This window comes from Malania oleifera, chromosome 8 (assembly GCF_029873635.1).
Source record: "Malania oleifera isolate guangnan ecotype guangnan chromosome 8, ASM2987363v1, whole genome shotgun sequence".
NCBI lineage: Eukaryota > Viridiplantae > Streptophyta > Magnoliopsida > Santalales > Ximeniaceae > Malania > Malania oleifera.
In genome coordinates, this window is record NC_080424.1 from 45865822 (window position 1) to 45889624 (window position 23803).

The following is a 23803-nucleotide window of genomic DNA, read 5'->3' on the forward strand; positions in this document are numbered from 1 at the left end:
ATGTATAAGTGATATTTTAGGTTATAGGATAGGCAGTGTTTTGATTTTGGGAGAATTTTTCTTTTATGTATTTGTAATCTCCCATAACCCTGATTGTTGTGTGTAATTCCAGCTGATTGCTAATTCAATATTCAGATTTTAATCTAAGCATCAACCACAATTACACCTAAATATAACCTGTTTATTTTGACGCATGTGTGTGCTAAGCCTGATCAAGAAAAATATATGTTCACCAAATAATATTGAGTAAAACATAAACATGTCAATCATACAATCACAATCCACAAGAACACATTTATGTGGTTTGGCCCAAAAATTGGCCTACATCCACGGCAGAAACTCACCTCTAGAGACACTATATTAAATAGGCGAAAATAAATACAAGTACACACAGATTTACCCTTGTTTCTTGTCTTACCAATCTCTTCTGAAAATCAGCCCAAGAATAATCCTAAAAACCCCCTCTTCGCACCTGCGAAGAACCCTAGATTTCTCCCTATATTCCCCCCTGATTTCCCTACAAGAAATCCTCCCCAAGAAACCAAATCTGTGTCTTTTACCTTGCCTTTACTTGAGCGTGCACCTTCACTGGAAATCCCCAACACCAAACGCCCTCCAGCCGTGTCCTTCTCTCGCGCGACCCTCGCTCTCCTGCGCGGCTGAAGAAACTAGCTGCTGCAGATGCTCTCTCTCACGGCTGATGGAAGAAGAAGACTTGCAGCTGCAAGCTGCTGTTACGCTGGTGAAGGCTTGTGGCTGGTGAAGACTTGCGGCTGTGGAGACCCTCCTGCACTGCCCCCCTTTTTCTTTATCTCCAAGAAGCTGAAAAAAACAGAAGCTGCAAAACAGAAAAGTTGAAGAAGTCCCGCCCATCTGCTACTTGTTTTGTATTAACAAGTAATTGACGGGTACAATTACAGCTATGCCCCCCATAACAAATAAACCAAAACTAGCCGCTGGATCTCTGCTTGATATGGATGGCCTAGATTCGTTTTCTTAACTTGACACTCCAACACTAATGTAACCATGGTATTCCTCCACCACAAGTGAGGGTAAGTAATAAAATAAGTAGTCCATTTTTCTCAAAGGATGGTGTTCAATACAGATAGTAAATTTTGAGGATGAAATTTTATAAGGAGGGGAGAATGTAGAGATCCGAAGAATGACATAAATTAAGTAAATATAAGAAAGGAGAGAAAAGGATTTTTCAAAAGGAATTCAGCAGGGTCTCGTCGACGAGTGCAGAGTGCTCGTCGACAAACAGGCTTCTTGGGCTCGTTGATATGGACGCGTATCTTATTGATGAGACATTACCGAAAGGGCTGATTTCAGGGCTTGAAACTTGTCGATGAGGAGTAAATGTTTGTCAACGAACTCCCTTCATGGACTCGTCGACGAGGTAACGTGTCTCGTCAATGAGTCTATGTTTTATAAATACACCAACCTCGGGATTTCAGCGTGAAATTTTGCATGAAATTCTCTCTCTCTCTCTCTCTAAGTTTCATTTCTCCCTCCTCTCTTCATTTTCAGCTTCAATTCTCGTTGGTTCGACGATCGAAGCCGTCATGCTACTCTTGGGAAGATTCTCTTCAAGTTTGCTGGAGTAATTCGTTGATTAGGCCAATTTGGGCACCATCCCAAAATCTGGGTAAGTTGGTTATTTTGAATTTTTTAAAGGTATTTGGTGTTTCTGGACTAAGGAAAATGCTTTAAATAGTATAATACTGAAGTTTTGTTAAGGAAAATATAATTTCAGGGTGTTGTGCTGGGGAACACACGGGTGTAGGTTTGGTTTAAATTGTCGGCTTCTCAGTAAGTCAGGTAAGAGGATAAATTAAGTCAGCATTTTCATAAAATTATTTATTATTATACAACATTTATTTTCAGGAAAATATGTATGATATAGAACTATGTTTGGAAATACTTTTGTTGAATAGAGAAATTATTTTAATACATTTTATATGGAAATATGATTTCAAAATAAATTATGAGTTTATGAGGTTATTTACATTTGTGTGGCATGAGTATTAATATTTCCATGAAAATTTTGTTATATTGAAATATCATGATTTTTCCAAGATAAACATGCTATAATAGTTTTCAGGGAAAACCATAAAAACTATACAAAACTATGGTTTAAGAATATTATGTTAACAAGTGCAAGATTTTCATGTACATGTATGTCATGTTATGTTGACACTAGTGTCATGATTTTTACGTTATGATATGACGACATAAAATATCGTAATTATGCATGTTATGTCAAGATTTAAGAAAATATTACCATGTTATGTTTTACCTTGAAATATGAAACTGTTATGTTCAATATCATGAAATGTATTATATGTTATCACAACCCGAATAGCTTAGTTTAGTTTCACGAAGCAAGGTATCGTAGTTGTATGTTCACGTTTACGTTTACGTTTATGTTATTGCTATCACGCATCTTATGTAGAGTATGAGAGATGGCAATCGATGTGGCTTCATGTGTAACGATCAGGAAAATAATGATATTTAAATATTAAGAGAGAGAGAAATGAAAACAAAAACAAAAGGAGGCAGTAGGCTTCATCGACGACATCGCATTTTGGAGTTAATAATAATTGGGGATAATAATAATAATTTCAAGGAATTGCCAGAACTCGTCAACAAATGCAGGGCTTCGTTGACAAGTACATAAGGAAACTCGTCGAGGAATAGAGGGCTTCGTCGACGAGTACATAAGGAAATTCATCGATGAATACAGGGATTCGTCGACGAGAAAATACCGAGAGAGGTTTTGGGGTAGCCTGAATTTTGTCGATGAATACAGGGAGTCGTCGATGAATTTACTGAAGGATTTGCCGACGAAGTGACGTGTCTCGTCGACGAATCTGGCAGTATAAATAGTGGAAAACCAAGATATTTTGTCATTTTCAGCTTCCCTCTCTCTCTCTCCTCTCTCCTACGACTCTCTCTCTCTTCGATTCCTGGCCAGTTTTACGCCGGATTGACAAACCGAAGTCACCACAATGCTCCTAGGGAAGTTCTCTCCAAATCTGCCAAAGCGGATCGTTGGTGAAAGTGAGTTAGAAATCATCCCTGAGTTAAGGTAAGACTTTTTAAGCCATATTTGGTCTTGCGATAGTTATAGGAAATGATGTACGCATGGAAATACTAAAGTTTAATACTAGGAGTTTTCATGTTCAGGGTATTGGTCAGGAAATCCTACAGGAGTTAGACTATAATTTTTTGAGGGCTTTCTCAGTGGCCAGGTAAGGGGATAAACTAAGCTAATTCTTTTTGAGAAAATGTATGTATATATATATATATATATATATATATATAGCATTTAATACTTAGAAAATAAATATATTTATATATGATATATGATTTATATTTGGGAAATATTGTTGAATATGATCGTATGTTAAATATGGAAAACTTGTTTAGTGTGGCATGAGTAGAAATGGCTATGAGATACTGTTTTCTGGAAATGTGATTATGATATGGATTTTTATGATGGAAAACCGCCGTATGGGCCAAGATTTTATGGTATGTTTGCCGGCGTACGGGGTGTGCTATGATGTGATTTGTCAGCGTACGAGTTGTGCTATAATATGTTTGCCGATGTATGGGTCGTGCTATGACGTGATTTGCCAGCGTACGAGCTGTGCTATGGTATGTTTGCCAGCGTACGAGCCGTGCTATGATGTGATTTGCCAACGTACGGGCTGTGCTATGATTTGTCGGCGTATGGGCCGAGTTATGATAAAATGTGTAATACCGGCGTACGGGCCGATGATTTCATGATACACATTTATGCGCAAAATGATATGATTAATGTGAAAATAAATGATATGAGATATCTATGTATCACAGTTTTAGTATATGTTATATGATATCAGAACCTGGTTGGCTTGGTCTAGGCTAGCACTTGCGTAGTACCGTTGCTATGTGTAAATGGTCTTTTTAATCATGATATTTGTGTTAACGCCGCTGTATGAAGTGGCATGAGATTGGATGGTCGATGTGGTTATTAAGAAGTGTGTGATATCGCGTCTGGTGTACGGACCAGGTCAGGCAGACTCATCGGACTTACAGACTGTATGTTTGACTTGGCAGTGGACGGCCAACCATTGTTAGATCCCGCCTTCGGGTCACACAACCCAGTCATGTGGGGGTAATACATGACAACAACCAACTAACCTACCAGGAATGTTTTTATGTTATTATTTTTATATGAGATGAAATATGCTTATGAAAATGCTATATGTTCTGCCATGATTTGATATGTATATGTTTTCCCAGATTTGACAAAACAGTTACTGGATATGTTCTGTATGGGATATGTATAACACAATTTACTCATGTTGTCACACACTAGTATTAGTTTATTTCCCTTACTTGAGAAATGTCTCACCCCTAAATTTTATAAACTTTTCAGGAGCCGCAGATAGGAGAGCGGGAAAAACCCCGCTAATCTAGAACAGTTATCCACCCTTTCTGAAGGGTAAGTTTTGTAGGGATAGTTAGGTTTTTGTGGGAAATGTTCCCAAATTTTATTTTTGGGATGTATATACTGGATTACATTGAAAGTGGTGACTTTGGCATTTGTGTAATGAGATGGATGTTTTGTGTTTATAATACTATGATAATATGTTTCCTGCTGCTTAGGCTTCCGTGTTGTGTTCTGATTTATCCTTAATACCCACGGGTCCAGGTGTATTATGATCTGCTGAGTTGGGAATTATGATATTGATTATATATAAAAAAATGTGGAAATTAAGCAGGTCGTCACATCATGTGAGTGTCAATTCCCCTTGTAGTCTGGCACAGGTGGAACAGGTTCATCATACTTACAGTGTAACTGATATTTGACTTAGCATGGTTGGCCAGCCATTGCTAGGTCCTGCCTTCGGGCCTCACAACCCTATCATGTGGGGGGGTAAGACATGGCGATAGCTAACTATATATCTATCTTAGGTAATAATTCAAGTATGATATGCTTATATAAGATGATTTTTCAATACAGGAATTTAGTATGTTAAACTATGTTATGTTAAATCATGTTTTATTCAAATATGATACAACTAGTTTATACTTGATATGAATTATGTATAGTTTATATGTATATCACAAAAAATACTCATGCTGCCACACACTAATATTAATTTGTCTTCCTTACTAAGACGTGTCTCACACCAGCATTACAAACATTTTAGGAAATCCAGGTAGGAGAGCAGATAGAGCCCCACTGTAGTGGAAGAGGACTAAGCTACCCTGTCTGTAGGGTAAGTGGGTTGAATTAAGGTCAGATGGATTTTTGGGTTATGACCCTAGGATACTTTTTGGTCTTTTTGGGATGTATGTATATGTATATGACAAATTTTGTAAAACTCTAGTATTGTGACTGGTTGGATGGTATGTACGTAAATTATGTTTTCTGTTGCTTAGGTATTAGAGTTGTATGACATATATATCCCTGGTACTTATGGGTCCAGGTTGATCATGACATGGCAAATTAGCAGGTTATTAGAATTATTATAAAAGTTATTATGTGAAAAAAATTAATATATGGTAAAATAGGTAGGTCGTTACAGAAAACCTAAATTGAGAGAGTGAGAAATTAAAAATAAAAATAAAAATACAAGGCTTCCTTGCACTTAAAGATCTCAGCCCGTCTAAAACCATCAACCGTGTGAAACTGTCGATGGTTTGGTCTTATACCAAACCAAGTTCTTACTTTTTTAGTGAGAAACACTTGTCTTGAATGTTCTTAGGGCATGTGCTCCTATGGCTAAGGACAACCAAGGTGGGAGAATGCTGACACACACTCTCAATTGTCTTCTTGGTTGGTATTTCATATCCTTTACAGTGAGCATGTGACTAAAAAATGGTTTGAATAAAAAACGGTCAATATGTAGCTCTATAATAGAGTTGCAAATGAGTCGAAATGAGTGAAGCTTTAGCCAGTTCGAGCATGACTCTATTGCTTAAAAGAGAGCTATTGAAAAGGAATTTAGCTTAATGTGTGTTGTTCGAGCTTGACTCGTTTAGCATGTCTATAACTAAGTGTAACTTGAGCTTGACTTAATTAAAACTTGTTTCATATCAATAAATGATTTGAACTCTAGTATTTCTTGAAAGTTTGAGCTTAAACTCAAACTCAACATGACAAAAACTTATTTCAAATTAATAAATAAGCTAAGAATGAGCTCAATGAATAAACTAGTTAAAGATAATTTATAATTAATAAAAATGATTTAAGGGAAAACGTATTTAAAAAGTAATAATCAAGTGTTTAATAATACTAATATTGAATTAGTTCATGAGTCTAATATCAAATTAGTTTACGAGCTAGCTTGCAAGTTGACTCACAAATTGTTATGAGCCACTTGTAAGCCTAGCAAATTTAGTATGACTCAGCTCAAGCTCAACTAATATAAGCTTAAAATTTGAGCTAGGACTTGACTCATTTAACTTAATAAACGAGTCCAAGTGAGCCATTAACAAGTTTATCATCCAATAGCTCCCAAGTGGCTCGACTTATTTTTAGCTCTAGTTGTGACATTCGAGTGTCGACTCTAGTGCTCTTTAGTCTGCCTAGCAAGTACAAACTAAGTAGATCAAGACTTTGGAAAGAAAAAAAAAACCCCCTCGGGCGGATATTTGACTTGGTGTGGCCGTGGGCATCCCTCTTGCCTCTGTCCTAAATAGCGCCTCCTTTTGTGATTCTAAACTGTTGCCACCATAGGAGTATTGACTTCCTTTCAAGTAAAGGACCATTATATATTTATTATAATTTTGTAAAAAAAGGCCCATCTTCATTGATTATTTATTTAATTACAAAATTAATATATTCTCTATCACAATAATGATTATAAGTGCACAATTTTAATTCTTGTTTATATTCATTGTCTTGGAATTTGAACAGAAAATAAGAATTATCTCTACTAATTTTAAGTCTATGCACCTAACAAGCTTAAAAATGGATGTGTCTTTTTAGATCTATTTGCACTTCTAAGTTCTAATGACTGGATATATTTTTTTGAACAATATGATCCGTCTTTTGGTATTACTATAAAAAATTATAGAAATGAAAATAAAAAATTAGAAATAGGAATTAAAAACCAGAAACTAATAACTTGTCTGATTAATATTTGTAAAATTAAAATAAATTAAAAATTTAATTAAAGATTGCTCATTTTTGTCTTTAAATTAAATATTTTATAAAAATCTAATTAAAATAATAAAATTTCAAAATAATACACATTAAAAAATACAATGCTAAAAATAAAAATAATTATATTATTTTACTTAATTGTTATACTTTTAAATTTTACTTTACAATAAAATTTTTGTTGAACATGAAAATTGAAAATAGAAAAAATATTTTGCAATTGACTTTATTACTATTATTTTTTGAAATTTATTTATATTTATATTTTAATTATATTTAAACTTATAATTTTTTTAATTTAAAAATATATAAAATAAATGATTTAGTTTAAAAGATCTATTTATGGATATTAAAATTTGAATAATAGGTTATTAAAACAACTGAAACTATAAAATTTAATTTTTAATTTTTTCATAAATGACCAAAGATTAATAATAGAAACAAAAAAAATCATAAATAAATAAATTTTTATATTCTATTTTTTTACTGCATGAAAATAAAAAAAAAATAAAAAATAACAGTAATATTAAACAGGCCTTCAGTTAGGTCATCACTTTTTCTTTTTCTTTTTTTTTTTTTCTTTTTAAAATGAAAAAAAGAAATCTGACGGACCTCACCGGAACAAACGAGTTCCGAATAATGGAGGAAGAAAAAAAATAGGCCGTGAAAAAAGGGATAATAATATGTGGAAATTCTAAATCCATGCTCATAGAGGCAGTCGGGCAGAACGATGGGCTTGCAGTGTGGTCTGGGTGGGACGACCTTCCGAAGCTTAAAACTTGTTGCTGCCCCTCCGTCTTCTTCTTCTTCTCCTCTCATCTTCAGACCATTCTCCAGATCCCTATCCCTATCCCTATCCCTATCCCTAGGTTTATTTTCCAGCCATCACTCTCCTCGAAGACCCCCGCCATTTCTCACTAGAGCTGTTTCCGCTTTCGCTGTTCAAGCTACTCCCGTCTCTGTGCCCGATGACAATGGTTGTCTCTCTTTCTCACCGATTCCGTTTTCCATTTCTATTTTAATTATTAATTGGGTCTATGTGTTTCTGCAGTGAAGCATCAATGGAAGGCTGCAATAGACTTCAAGTGGATAAGAGACAACAAGGCCGCTGTAGCTGCCAACATAAAGAACAGGAACGCCAATGCCGATCTGGAGCTCGTGCTACAGCTCTACCAGAAAGTCACCAATCTTCAGAAGGTTAAGGTTCTATTGTCTTATATATTGTTATCGATCTTCATCATTTTATAGATCAAGTGCTTGTTGCTGATTTGAGGAAACTGTTACATTATGTGCCTAAATTGCTGGTAGTTATAAATTTCTGAACAGTTTGATTAATGCCATGAAGAGTATGAATATGCTAAGCTGGTATGGGGTAATCTTGATTATTGAAGGGTGACGTCTCTCATAATTAATTTTATATAAATACTAGTACATCCATAATACATTACTTGTTTGGATGCTATTATTCAATCAATGAGTACTTTATTATTATTATTATTATTATTATTTTATTGAAGAGCTTAGTTGGTGCTCATATTAAAAAAAGTTCTTATCGGGTTTCTTATAATGATTTGCATTTGGTGTCCAAAGTGACTTCACTTTGCAAAGAATTGATCATTCAATTATAATTACCGAGACCATATTGTAGTCATGCGCAAAGATAAGAAAGCTCACATTACAATTAATTCTCTCAAAAGATGGAATATATGTAGGACAAAATCATGCTCGAAAAGGAAAAAAAGGAACATCTACTACAGTTTGCTAAATGATGTTGTAAACACATTCCATGTTAAATGGACAGTATTATGAATAATACTGAGTTTTAGAAATGAAACATCAACGATAGCTTGTGGACACGTGTGTACGATTTCATGAATTGCAACCAATTTTAGTTTGGTTCCATCAAGTAGCAGCCATGTCTTTAATATATTGGGTTGTGAAAAAAGAAAGAAAGCGTGTATTCACATGTCACCTTCTTTGGGGACCACATCTTCCATCTTATTATGTTGATCCATGCACATTGACTCTTCCAATGTACAAGATGTTAAGCAGCCATGTCTTTTAATATATTGGGTCGTGAAAAAGAAAGAAAGTGTGCATGCATATGTCACCTTCTTTGGGAACCACATCTTCCATCTTATTAGGTTGATCCATGCACATTGCACTCTCCCAATGTACAAGATGTACTGTTGAATGCTGCAAAAGGCATTGTAGGATTCTTGCATATTCTATACAATTTTTGGAAATTTTGTAAAGTGGATTTTGAGGTAGTCTGTGATAGGGTCAATTGAGGTGTTTTAGATAAGGTATTGGGTGAAAAAGGCTTTGGGGACTTGTGAAGAAAGTTGATCAAGGTTTATATCAACCATTTATTGTCTATATGGTCTCCTTAGAGAGTGGTTTCGGGCTTCTAAGGGTCTTAGACAAGGGAATCTACTTTCTCGTTTCGTGTTCACCCCATAGTTGTTAGAATCTTACGACTCTTGATTTGATTCATATGATTCGTATCAATTCCAAACCAAATCAATTTGAATCTTAAAAGTGAATTTAAAAACAACTAAATCGTTGCTGAATATCAATTCAACCCGTGAATCTAGTTAATTGACCTGAATCTATTGATTCACACAATTCTTGACCTATCATATCCTAGTTCACATGATTCTAGACTTGTCTTATCTTGACAATAATCCCAATTGGTTTGAAACCCCATTTGTTTTTTTATTGCTTTTATTTTTACACAATTATCTTCCGTTCCTTTTCAAAAAAATAGGCCTTATATTGCCTTCACAAAACCATTCTTTACTCTTAGAGGTGTATATTCCCTCTTACACTCTTGCATCCTCCAAAAAAAAAAAGGAATATGATGGTCCAACAAAGAAAGAAGGATGGTGAGCTCATCGACCTCTCTTTCATTAAGATTTCTAAAGAAATGGAAATCACATGATGATCCACACTCAAATGAAATGAAGGAGTTGATGGGAGCATTTTGTAGCAATGAAAGCTTAAATAAATGAGGAACTTTCAACTATAATGAAGACTTCCTCACCCACACATCCTCCCAAAAATGAACTTTTTTTTTCGTTACACACTTTGAATTGGATAGGAGCAAAGAACTAAAAAGCTACATAGGACACACACGAGAGATGATGCCACTATCTTTCGTCTCCAACTCATTCCATTTGATCTCATACTTGCTCTCATCACCTTATGCCATAGGGAGTCAACTTCCAGAGGGAACCTCCAAAGCCATTTGCCTATAACGAAGATGTTTTTGGAAACATCATTCCCGATGCCCAGACCCCCCCTTTAGACTTAGGTTTGCTAACCTCTTCCAAACTAAATAGACGGTCTCTCCTACCATCCCTTGAACCCAATCAAAAGAAATCAGGCATTAACCTCTCTAGCGATTTGGCTACTTTCAAAAGAATCCTAAATAAGGATAGGTAACAAATAGGGATATTAGAGAGCGAGGCAGTAATAAGAGTGGCTCAGGCCCCCAAGAGAGAAATAGGCCCTCTTCCTACCCTCCAATCTCCTAGCCACCTTTATCAACAGAGGATCTGAGATGACTTCAAATTTTGGGTTCCCTTCCAAAGGAAGGCTAAGATAGGCTAGCTGCCACTCAAAGGAATCACAACTTACTAACGATATAAAATATGAAGAACCCTCTCCCCTATATTGATGTGTGCTATCCCACTTCTAAACATTAATTTTTAAGCCCAAAATTTGCTCAAAGATTTTAAGCAACAAACTAAGTTTTCGTAAATTTGCAAAATTGTCCTCAAGAATAAGCAAGGTGTCATCAGAAAACTGGAGGTGTGAGATCTCCACTTCCTCCTTCCCCACATGCAAACCTCTTATCACCCCCTACCTTAGGCATGGAGAAGCATCCTACTAACTACTAGGGGTATTAACAACTAGGGTGAACCATAGTTGTCAAATTGAGATTCAAATAGTGAATCAAAATTTCAATTTTGGGAATCGAGAATCGAATTGAATCAAATCGCAATAATTAGTACAAATTCAAAAATCAATTATAAATGACATGCATATATTGAGAACAAGAAGTAAATTAGAAAAATCCATTTAAATTTTGACAAAAAAAATGATATTTCATGTGTATGCTTTCCCCTAACAAATGAAAAGTACGAAATGAATCAAGAAATATTAATAAAAAATTAATTTTATGTTGTTTAGGGGAAGGAATCAAGAAAGAAAAATAAAAAACTTGAACTTTAGGTGTTTAGCAACAATTAAAAACCCAAAGTTCTCTAAAGGAGATACTCAGATAGTAGCACAAGAAAAATTAAACTTGCTGTTGACTTCTCTTCAAGGAGAGAGGGTAGTAGCAAATAATGTAGAATCTTTAGATATGGAAGAAGCAGTTAAAAAGAGCGAGATTCTTCAAAATGTTGTGGAATATACAACACAACTTTGTGAGGCCAAATAGAGGTGTATTTTGCAAGACTTCAATATTGAATTTGGAAGACTGGTTAGAGGATGTTAATGGTTTGCTTTTGGAACATATTCGGGAATTGAGGATATATGTTTGAGCTTTTCTTAGTTGAAAGCTTTGAATAAATCAGAGATTCCTGAATGTCTGGAAAGGGGTGGTATTGAAATCATGAGGCAGGAGACTACCTCTTAAGAAACAGAGAATAGTTTTATTGAAAAGTTACAGTAAAGATAATGAAGGGGAAGAGTTGGCTAAGGGTGTCAAGTCAGTAATGATATCACAGTAGTCGGACAGTGATTGCTGTCAATTGCCTTCTGAAAATGCGCAAGAAGGTATTAATCTCATTAATTTTGATCATTTGAAAGTCTTCAATGTGAGGGGCCTGTGCCTTCTAATGCTGGCCTTGGGTTCATTTGTTCTCCTGTGGATAGTTCTATTAATCCTTCTTGTGATGTTGGGGGGGTGGGGGGTTTCCTTTGCGAAGGGAGATTTTCTTATGGAGGATCCTGGCCTGTCTAGAATTAGCAAAGGTATTCTACCTATTCCTACCCTACCCATTCTTTCTTCGAAAAATTTATGCCTTGAGGAGGAATCTAATAGGAGGAAGGGTTGTGGGTTTAGTTGTGAGGGTGGTGAGAGAGACAATCTAGACCCCTCTTAAACTCCTCGGAGATCTAGGGTTGGAGCTTTTAGATCATGTTGGAAACCCAGTGAAGGTAGACCTAAGTCCTAGGACTTATGGAAGAAAGAAAAAGAAAGTCCAAAAATAGCTTAAAAATCTAGTTTCTTCTATTAATTACGAGTGCAAAAAAGAGGTTGGGAAAAGGGGGGGGGGTAAGCGAGTTAAATTATGAAGCTTGTTAGTTGGAATGTAAGAGGACTAGGAGGGAGGGGTTAGGAAGAGGAGTTCAATAAAGAAAGTCCTGGACAAAAACTCGTCAAATATTGTACTTAGCTAGGAGACTAAATTGGAAGAGGCTGATGGGGGGAGGCTTGTTAGGAGTATATGGGGTGCCGCAGTAGGGAGTGGGAATTCTTACCCTCGTGTGATGCTTCTAATGGCATCCTAGTTATGTGGGATTCTCAAAATATTTCCAAGTTGGACACTTTGTCTGGGTTTTTCTCCCATTCTGTGTTATTCGAAGTAAGAGGGAGGGGTCAATGGTGGGTTCCTCTATGTATGGGCCTACTAGAGTTGTTACTAGACCAACTCTTAGGAGTTTTTTTTGGCCGGAGTTGTATTATGCCTTTGGTTTCTATTCCCTAGGTGGATCATGGGAGGTGATTTTAATGCAGTGAAATTTCCCAGCGAGAAGAAAGGGGGTGGTAGATAACAGCTAGCATGCAAAATTTTGATTTGCTTATTAGGGACTGTGGTTTAAAAGATATTCCCTTGGGGAATGCTCCATTTACTTGGTTTGTCACTTAGGGGGGGGGGGGGGGAGGGTAGAGCGGTGGCTAGCAAACTTGATAGGTTTTTGCTTTGCAGCGAGTGGGAGGATGAATTTCCAAACCTTTCTCATTGTGTTCTTCCTAGGACTACGACTAATCATTTTTCAAAGCTGTTGGAATCCAAAAAGGTGTTTCGGGGTCCTAAGCCTTTTAGATTTGAGAATATGTGGTTGGATCTTGCAACCTTCAAGCCTTTGGTTAGGGACTCTTAGGGAGAGGAATTGGAAAAGGGTTGGGGTGGATTCCATTTCATGAGAAAATTGAAACGCTTAAAGCAGAAGTTGAAAGTTTGGAATAAGGAGGTGTTTGGTGACATTAGAATTAGAAAATCTAACATCTTGAGTGAGTGAACTTCATTGAATAGGAAGGAGCATGATTGTAATCTTATAGATAGTGAGGAGATTAGGAGAGTTTCCTTGAAAAACAAGCTAGAAGAGGTGATATTTCAGGAAATGAGGAGTTGGAGACAAAAGACCAAATTCAAATGGGTTAAGGATGGTGACTTCAACTCTTCTTTCTTTCATAGACTAGATAATTGAAAAAGAAGTAAGAATTTTATTAGGGAGTTAGATGTGGGGGACGAGATAGTGTCTAATAATCAATGTCATATTGCTTCTGTTATCACCAATTTCTTCCATACTTGTACTCGAAGGAGGATCAATGTGGGCCGATGATAGAGGGATTAGATTGGGCTCTAGGTTTGGATGGTTCTAATATTGCATTCTTTTTCTTTTAAGAGTGTTGGGATATAGTAAAGGAGGATCTGCTGAAAGTTTTTAGTGAGTTCTTGAAAACATAGTCCTTAGTGAGAGTATTAACATCTCCTTTATGGCCTTGGTTATGAAGAAATCTATTCCTATTAAAGTAGAGGACTTTAAATCTATTAGTCTAGTCTCTAGTGTATGTAAGATTTTTACTAAAGTCTTAGCTAATAGGCTGAGCACAGTGCTTGATGATACCATCTCTAGCACTCAAAGTGCGTTTTTTGGGGGGGTGGGGTGGGGGAGGGGGTATATAGTGGCTATTTTAGTTGCCAATGAGGTGGTGGAGGGTATTTGTAGGAATAAGATAAGGGGTTCGTATTTAAAATAGTTTTTGAGAAAGCCTACAATAGAGTGAGTTGGAGTTTCTTGGATAGAGTTTTTATGAGAAAGGGTTTTGGTGTGCATTGGCGTCGTTGATTAGGGGTTGTTTATATAATGTGTGGTTTTTAGTAATTCTGAATGGTGAGCCTAAATCTTGGTCTGGTGCTTTAAGGGGTATTAGACAAGGAAACCCTTTATCCCCTTTTTGTTTGTCCTTGTAGCAGATGTTTTGAGTAGGTTGGTGGATAGGGTAGTGGAGAGGGGTTTGGTTAGAGATCTAGAACTGGGGAGTGAGGGTGTGATGGTTTTGCACCTCTAGTTCGCTGATGACACCATCTTCTTTGTAGACAATTAGAATCTTTCTTTTAGGAGTATTTTTGGTATTCTTCATATTTTCGAGAGGGTGTCTAGGCTCAAAATAATATGGGGAAGAGTGGTTTAGCGGCTATGAATGTACCAGTCGAGTGTGATAGGGAGCTGGCTAACAAAGTGGGGTGTGGTATCATTGGCCTTTTACATACTTGGGTGTCCCTTTGGGGTGTAACCCAAGAGCTGTAGATTTTTGGAACCCAATAGTGGAAGGGGTTGCGAAGAGATTAGATGGTTGGAAGGGAGTCTTCTTCTCACTTGAGGGTAGAATTACTTTGATTCAAGCTTGTCTTGCTAGCATCCTGTTATATTTCCTGTTTGTCTTTAAGATTTCAGTGGGGATTACTAGCAAGCTTGAGAGGATCATGAGAGTTTTTGTGGTCCGGTGGGGAGAGTCATAGGAACCATTTAGTGAGTTGGAATGAGGTTTGTAGATTTAAAAAGAAGAGCCCGGGGGGCGGGGGGGGGGGGGGGTTGGGTCTTGGCAAGTTGGTGGCTAAAAACACTGCTTGTCTAGCTAAATGGGTATATGGTGCTTCCCTTGAGAAGAATCATCTCTCTGGCATAAAGTAATGACAAGTAAGTTTGAAATGGATGAGACGGTGGGATATCAATGCTAATTTAAGATGTTCTTTGGGGAGTCCGTGGAGATCCATTTCTCAAATCTATCCTTCTTTCATCCCTTACACTAAACTTTAGGTGGGGAGGGGGTTCTCATATTCGTTTTTGGAAAAGACCCTTGGCTTGGAAATGCACCATTTTCTACTTCTTTACCTCGACTCTCTCATCTAAGTTTTGAACAAAATAAACCATTTCTTTTTTTTTGTTGGTACATTGAGTAGTCCTTTGGTTTCTTGGAATCTTCATTTTGGCTGACCTCTGAACGATACGGAGATGGTGGAATTGTCATCTTTGTTATCTTTATTGAGTGTGTGTAACCTTTCTTCAGGGAGGGACATTTGTTCTTGGTCTTTGGACTAGTAAGGTGTGTTTTCTTGTAAATCTCTTTTTGAATTTTTGATTCGTTCCAACTCTTCTTTCTTGCTATACTCTACTATTTGGAAAGCTAATGTTCCACCTAAACTAAAGGCTTTTGCTTGGTTTGTTGTGCTTAATAAGATAAATACTTTAATAACTTGTTGCAAATAGGAGATTTATGAAGGGCTCTCTCTCTCTCTCTCTCTCGATGCATGTGTGCTCTGTGACAAGAACTCTGAGGCAAATTCTCACCTTCTTTTGCAATGTGAATTTGCTTGGAGTATGTGGAATATGGTTTTTGGCATTATGGGAGAAAGCTGGGTTTGTCCTCCCTCGGTGGAACTCTTTTTAGTAAATATCCTTTGCAGGCTTTGTAAGAAGAAAGAAAAGGGAAACTTTATGGAAGTGTGGCTTTTTCTCAGTATTATGGGGTTTATGGATGGAATGGTGAAAAAAAATTAAACCAGATGCTGGTTTGGGAAAAAAAAAGGTATTTGGCTTCTTTGTGGTGTGTCGGATGTGGATTTTTAAAGAGGCAAGCTTTTAAGAGTTTCAAAGAGATTGGAGGAACATGTTGACTGGATGATTTTTTTTATTGGGCATTTTTTTATTTTTTTTGTTTAGTCTTGAGGTGTTTCAGTTTGTTTTGGGAGATTTCTTATTCTCCCTTTTGTAAATTCTCTTTCTATTAATGATATCTTCTTTTGTTATAAAAAAAAAGAAAGTAACAGAGGTGAAGAATAGGTTGAACAAAGAGAGTGCTTGTAATTAGTGTTCAGTAACAACTACAAAATAGATCAAATTCTCAAAGAACAATCGTCTGGAAGACAAGCTCAAGTGACCATTGCAAAGTTCATCGAATCAGATTAGATTGGTGAAAGATCAGAGCATGAACAGATACAAATACAAACAGAATTTCTTTTTTAATTTTTAATTTCTTTTATTTTTGTACCAGAACAAGCTTAGTGAGTCCTCCTACTGAGAACCAACTGATCACATCAACAGCAACAAAACCAATGCTGAAAAGTGATCAGATGCATTGTTTTAGACGCCAACTTCATCGATGACCCCCGTCCCCTCCAAAACCGCAAAAAAAGTCCCCAAACTGTGATTGTTGAATGTGAAGGGTTTCATTTGTCCACGGGGGATGTTTTTCTTTATGTAAATCAGCCATTCATGCAATGCCTGTTTAATTCTTTTTGTATGAGAGAAAGTACATCTAGAGTTGAGCGAAAGGGAAGAACTTTTAATTCTTTACCTTTCTTTCCTTGCTTCCATTAATTTGTCACCTTTTTCTATTTGGATTAGTGGCAAGCAGAAAATACAGTGATCCTGTTTGTTGGACCTTGAAAGAAAGAATAAAGGGAAAAGGTAACTGCTCTTTTTCTTTTTCTTTTTCCTCCATTCGGTGACTGCTCCTTTTAATGAAGATTTTTAATGTGTTCTGTTTTAATAGAATTTTGAGTAAGAGTATTAACTCTGCTTTCACCTTTATGCCAAACGAGAATGGGTCTTTTAAAGTGTCAGATTGTTGGTGTATTAATATTTTAAAACTGATATGTATACAATTATTGCTAAGATTTTGGCTGTTAAATTCAGTTATGTGATAGGTGACTCTATTCTCAAAGTGCTCTTGTTGGGGAAGACAAATTGTGGATGCTATTTTAGTAGCTGATGAGGTAGTTGAGGTCCTTGAGGATGTTCTAGAGGATGAAAGGAGGGGTGGGGGGTTGCCTTTTAAAGTGGATTTTGGGAAGGCTTATGACCAAGTTAGTTTGTATTTTCTAGATAAAATCTTCAAGAGCTAGGGAGTTTTTAACAATGAGCACTCACTCTCCCAGCCTTTATGCTATTCTCACTTTGTTACTAGCAATGTTTTAAAAGGCAAAGGCGTAAGGTGAGGCGTTTTACCTTCCGTGAGGCAAGGCGTAAGCCTTAAGGCGTAAGCATTTTGGGACTGTATTTTTTAAAATAATTAATAAATAAAATCAATTTATATATATTGTCAAAAAATGAGAAAAGTTTTAGAATAATGGAGAAAAAAAATAAAAACATAATTTTTAAATATCATATAGGCCAATTTTAGCTAACAAACTCAAACAATACATGTTAAAAAATAAGCATTAGCCATAACATTACAAAAAGAAAAGAAAAAGTAGCTGCAGCAGGAAATTAAAACTGAAAATTGAAAAATGAAAAGTGAAAACTGAAACAAATCGAAAGCAGCTGTAGCTACCTTGAGTTTTAGGGACACTAGCAGAGAGTCTCGTGGAAGTATGCTACAAACAACACTGGAGAGAGCGAGAGTTGAATATTCAAATTAGTTTGAGCAAAGACCTCACACTGAGACGAGATCTTGAACCAGATAGGTTGTGGGGGGGGGGAGGTTGCGGAGAGAGACGAGAGGCTTTAGAGCGTCGCTGGAGAGAGACAAGAGGTTCGAATGGGTCGTCGGAGAGAGATGAGACGTCGAAAGGGGTCGTCAGAGGCAGATCAGAGGTTGGAAGGGGTTGTTGGCTCGTCGGAGAGGGACAAGGAGCTAGAGGAGTCTTCAAAGGCAAAAGCAAGCTTGGAAAGAGATGAGAGCTCCGAAGGGTTTGTCGGAGAGAGACAATACGTTGGAAGGAGTCGTTGACTCGTCGGAGAGAGACGAGATGCTGGAGGAGTCGTCAGAGAGATACAGAAGTTTGGAAGAAAGAAGCTTCGTCGATAGAGGGAGGTTTTGACATTCTTCAAAGTCTTCGTTACTTTTTTTTTTAAATAAATATTTAGGTGCTCCCAAAAGGTGTATGCCTTCCCATATGAGGCATAAAAGGCATGACTTTTTGCTTGAGGCGTACGTCTTCTCCCTTGAGGCATACGCATTTGAGGATTTACGCCTTTCAAGTTATGCCTTAGGGCGTTTTATGCTCACAATGCCTCAAGAGGTGCGCCTCACAAATGCCTTTTAAAACATTGGTCACTAGAAAACATCAAAGTAACCGAGGAATCATATTCACTATTTTCACGAAGGCATTATCCTACTCAAAGAGTAAAACGTACACTTATTCACATGGTGGTTACCTATTCCCTTGCATGCAAGATGAGTTGTCACAGGGAGGCATAATGCCCAGAACAAGCTTGGATCATGAATCTAGGCATCCCTAAGAAACGCATTATAATATGTTCATTTGATCAATTAGAGGAGATATTGCCATATATATTTATTTACTTATGGCTTGGTAAATGCTTATTATTCTCTATTCATAATTTTGGCTTATGCAAGTTCCATAATGTAGCATTAAAAGTAGAAAACGACTCCTAGAGAATCCCTGCAATGAACATATGAGATTCATATCACTCAAGTCAAGGGGAGTGTGATGCTGAATTCATTTGAAATCTTGTGTTCTTGAGTCTATGCACTCAATGTATGGTAAAATACTAAATGATTTTATACTTAGCTGTGGCTAACAGTCACTCGCAGATAGCAGGAAGTGGAACGGATTCGAGGGGAACGGAATGTGGTTGCAAACAAGATGAAAGGAAAATTGGAACCATATGAGCGTCAAAAACTTATTGAAGAAGGTATTTTCTGGAATATAGTTTCATGTTTACCCATCCTCATTGCTTCTTTAATCTTTTATTGCATGCAGGAAAGAATCTGAAGGAAGGACTTGTTACTTTGGAAGAAGACCTTCTTGAACTTACGGAGGAGCTGCAGCAGGAAGCACAATGTATACCAAATATGACTCATCCTGATGTTCCAATAGGAGGGGAGGATTGTTCGACATTAAAAAAGATGGTACCTGCATCCAGCCTGTGCATGTGTGTGAGAGAATAGTTATAGGTTAGATTTATGCAGTTTTTATTTTAAATTTGATGTCTATTGTAGGTTGGTGGTCCACGTGAGTTTAGCTTCCCCGTCAAGGATCATCTGCAACTTGGGAAGGAATTAGATCTCTTTGATTTTGATGCAGCTGGAGAGGTATTCTTTTTGTTTGTTCTAAGGTATTAAATCATCTATGATTCATCTCCTAAGAGTGTTATTTTTAGGTTCTTGCAAGTTTTTATGTTGTAGGTCATTGGTGCAGCTAAGGATTTTGACATAACTAGTTGTTTGCTAATTAAACAATATGCTGTGTCATTTCATTCAATTCAATGTCTAATTTGTGCAGCAAATAATTCAACCAATTGAATACACAGGGATAAGATATGCAAATGATTCTAGAGGAAAATGAGGCTTACTTGTCTTCAAACTTGACATAACTATTTGTTTGCTAATTAAACAATATGCTGTGTCATTTCATTCAATTCAATGTCTAATTTGTGCAGCAAATAATTCAACCAATTGAATACACAGGGATAAGATATGCAAATGATTCTAGAGGAAAATGAGGCTTACTTGTTTTCAAACTTCCATGAGGGAATTAAGAGGAGATGTCATTAACCTCTCTCTAAGCGGATGGAGAGAGATGACATTAGATAAGGTGCTTGCACATAGCATGTACCACAATTTCCCGTAACGGCATATCAACTAACATAAAGATGCAATGCATTGAAGTAGTTATTTCTGTGTTTTTATTGTACTGTGATTGTGTGTATAAACTTCCTTTTGCATTCTTTTTCTCTTGGATCTTTTCAGCACCTCTCTGAAGAACCTTATCCAATTTTCATGCTCTTATACATGCCAAAGCACTGCAGACTCCATTTTATAAGCATCTTGTGTTCTTGTTCCTTTTTGTATAATAGGTCAGTGGCTCAAAATTTTACTATCTGAAGAATGAAGCAGTTATGCTAGAGATGGCTCTTGTCAACTGGACACTCATGGAAGTAATGAAAAGGGGCTTTGTGCCTCTAACTACCCCAGAAATTGTAAGATCCTCTGTTGTCGAAAAATGTGGCTTCCGACCTCGTGGAGCAAATACCCAGGTTTGTAGATTTATTTCTTTTGTACTCCCACTTTTGAGTCTATGTTGCCTTACCAAGTGCGTTCGCCACATTTTTTGGCTTCATTGCATGATTCATTTGAATCTCAGACAAACTGAAAACCCTAATAGGTCAGTGCTACCTCTATCGAGGGTTGTATTGAACTTGTCATAACCTATCAAAAATTGATTAAATCTTCAGTTGAACCCTCATTAGCCTATAGACCTAGTGGTTCTATCTACTTTTTTTGTTTTATTAAATAACTTTTGTTATTTGCCATTATGGGTTAACCGTTGATACAGATTTTTCAGATAATTTGGATTAAGTACCAACCCAAACCCCTTGTTAGGCTTATGTCTGGTCTGTTTTCAAATTTGTCAATTTTTTTGCGTGGTTGCAAAGAAACTTTATTAAGAGAATGAAGAATATACAAGGAGGATAAAAGACATCTTCCTAAACAAAAGAAAAGAGCTAAAAAAAAGATCATATATAAATTATAAACTAGCAACAAAGATCAAAATCAAGGTGGCAAAACCAACCAGTCTTGCTGTATATCAGAAAAATTGACACTCCCAAAGCAACCAGGCGAAGAGAACCACTGAACAGACCAAAAAAAAAAAAAATCTGATTTCATATCAAATCTCTGGATGAAGCGCCATTTTTTAAAATCTCTCTAGCCTAATCTCCTAGAAGACAGCAAAAACAGCACACCGCCAAGTTTGCTCACATCCTTTTGCCTCTGAATTCCTCTCAAGTCAGCCAAGGGTTAAAAAAAAAAAAAAAAAAACCTTTAAAGGACTATAGTATGTCCAATACTATCTGAGCAGATTAAAAGGCTTGTTCCATTAAGATCAAGCCAAAGAACAATGAAGAAAACATGAGCATAGGTCTCACTGCTTTTCATAACATGTTGCTCACATATAAGAGCCTTAATGAGGTCCTCTAAGCCCCGATTTGGAACCATACTTAAAAGTACTTAGAATAAGTAGTTGTCCAAAAAGTAGTGTTTGGCTTGCACCCAAATAAATACTTATTTCAAAAATTACTTTTCAAAACTATTTTTTGGGTGAAAAATAATCACTTTTTGAGAAGTAACCTAGGATTACTTTTTGCATACCTATAACGTATTAGTTACTACAGAGAGGTAATGGAAAACTTAAAGAATTTTTAATTATGATGGTCTCTTTCATTTCTCCATCTTTCTCAGCCAGTCTAGTCTCTTCTCCTCTCTTGTGCAGATCTGTGGGTTGTGGCCACACGCTACACCCATGGGCCATGACTCTCTGGATGTTTGAAGCCTTTAAAGTCAGAGGTGGTGAGGATGGAGGAGTGAGAGAGGTGGTGGAGGAAGAGGGAGAAGATGGAAATGAAAAGCAGTATTACAAAAATGAAATTAGAAATGAAAACTAAAAATCAGAAATAGAAACTAAAAACTGAAAACCAGCAACATGTTTGGTTAATATTTCTAAAACTAAAACAAATTAAAAACTTGAGTGGACAAATGCCCATTTTTGTCTTTAAATCAAGTAACAATTAAAAAATATGATTAACATAATTAAGTCCTGAATAAAAAAAAATTAAAAATTATTTTACTTAATTATTATATTTCAGAATTTACTTTACAAGAACAATCTTACAGTACATGATAATTGAAAAATAGTAAAAATATTTTATATATAGAATTTATTATTTTCTTTTTTTTTTTTGAAATTTTGTGGATTAATTTGCCCAATTTATTTGAATTTAAATTAAAAAATATGTATAAAATCAATGATTTAATTCATAAAATTTAATTCTAGATACTGAAGATTCTTGTAAGTAGGGGTGAGCATTCGGTTGGTTCGGTTAATTAATTGAATTAACCGAAAAATTTTGATTAAAAATCTCATTAATTGAACCGACCGAAATTCCATATTTAACCGAACTCAAAACTGACCGAACCGAATTTCGGTTAAATCGGTTAACCGATTTAATATTTTAATATATATTAAATATTAATTTTTAATATATATAAAATGTAAATATATATATATAAAATATAAAATTTTAATATATATAATATATAAAAAAATAAAAATATTTTAGTATATATATAATATATAAAATATTTTAATATATAACAACAACAACAACAAAACTAAGCCTTAGTCCCACTAGGTGGGGTCAGCTATATGCATCTTTCCTCACAGGTGCACTATGTGGCCTACATTGCAAGTGTCCATACTATGGTTTTAAATAACGGCCGTTATGTAGCGTAACGACCGATACGTAACGGAGATCGAAGACTCCGAAACCGATACAGGCCGATAATGCGGTTTGGAAAAAATTCACAGCCGTAACGGTCGTTACCCAACCTTACACTTCGTAATGGACCGTTACATGGCCGACAGCTTGCAAAAATCTGAATCCCTAAAGCAGGCTTTCTGCTGCAGTGCTGCTTTCCCCCTCTCCCAACCACCCATCTACCATTGAATCTAACTATCTAAGTCTAACATTCAAAGAGCATACTGTAAAGTAAAAAACTTACCTTGAAATTTTGTTGGTCGAAGCTAAATAAGAAGGCTTCACTTCTTCGAAGCCTGAGAGTGAGTAGATCTACTCATATTCGCAACCTTGCTGGAGTTGCAGACTTGCAACAGCTCCGCCGCCTCTGCGAGTCGCCGATAGCCCTTCGGCAGCTCCCTCCGCCAATCGTCACCACTCGCCACCAGCCAGCCCTTCGATTTTGGCTTCGGAGCTTGGAGTCATCGGCCGTTTGTGCTTCGCTCATTCGAGGCTCCTTCGAGTCCCCTGCCCTCTCTCGGTCTCACTCAGACTCTCTGCTCATCTCCAGTGTATGAGATAAGCTTTAAAAAATCAGTCAACACTCAACACTCACAACACTTAAGTCTTAAACTTTTCATCATGTTTTTTTTAAAAAAAAAAAAAAGATTTTGTTGTAAATTATTTATGTTAAACTGAATTAAAAAAAAAAAGAGTAATTTAATAGAGTAAAAAATTAGAAATCATAAATAATTATGTAAAATAAAATTTTCTTAATTTATAAATATTTGAATTGTCTTATTTTTTTTGAAAGGTAATTATGAAAATCTAGTTCGATCACATATTTCCTGTTTATTAATATTTTTTAAGTTTTAAGACATAATTTTGACCTTAAATTTAAAATTAGGTAAAATAAATCTTTACATGATCTATTTTTTGTTTTTAGTTATCAAATAAAGTAAAAATTGATAACTTAATAAACAAAATTTTAACCTAATAGTTAATTCATTAATAATTCTGATTTTTACTAATTACTATTGGAATTTGTAGAAAAATTTTATTTTAATCCATATACTGAGAAAATGTTTAAAAAGTTAAATTGTCAATTTGTATTGTATGGATCTCTATTAGTGA

General features: G+C 36.0%; 1 protein-coding gene across 3 annotated transcripts in view; it reads left to right on the top strand.

The window, feature by feature from the left end:
* The first annotated feature begins 7829 nt into the window (after nt 1–7829).
* LOC131161860 (serine--tRNA ligase, chloroplastic/mitochondrial) overlaps nt 7830–23803 on the top strand; it is a 44292-nt gene continuing 28318 nt past the window's right edge. The window contains exons 1-6 of one of the 3 annotated variants that reach the window (XM_058117843.1): nt 7830–8139; nt 8214–8359; nt 18973–19066; nt 19135–19283; nt 19374–19466; nt 20231–20410. In XM_058117843.1, coding sequence (XP_057973826.1) covers nt 7893–8139; nt 8214–8359; nt 18973–19066; nt 19135–19283; nt 19374–19466; nt 20231–20410 — 909 coding nt within the window. In that variant the 5' untranslated portion in view covers nt 7830–7892. Of the gene's footprint in view, nt 8140–8213; nt 8360–18955; nt 19067–19134; nt 19284–19373; nt 19467–20230; nt 20411–23803 lie in introns of those variants that run through there. The other 2 variants (XM_058117844.1, XM_058117846.1) reach the window with 2 other exon arrangements.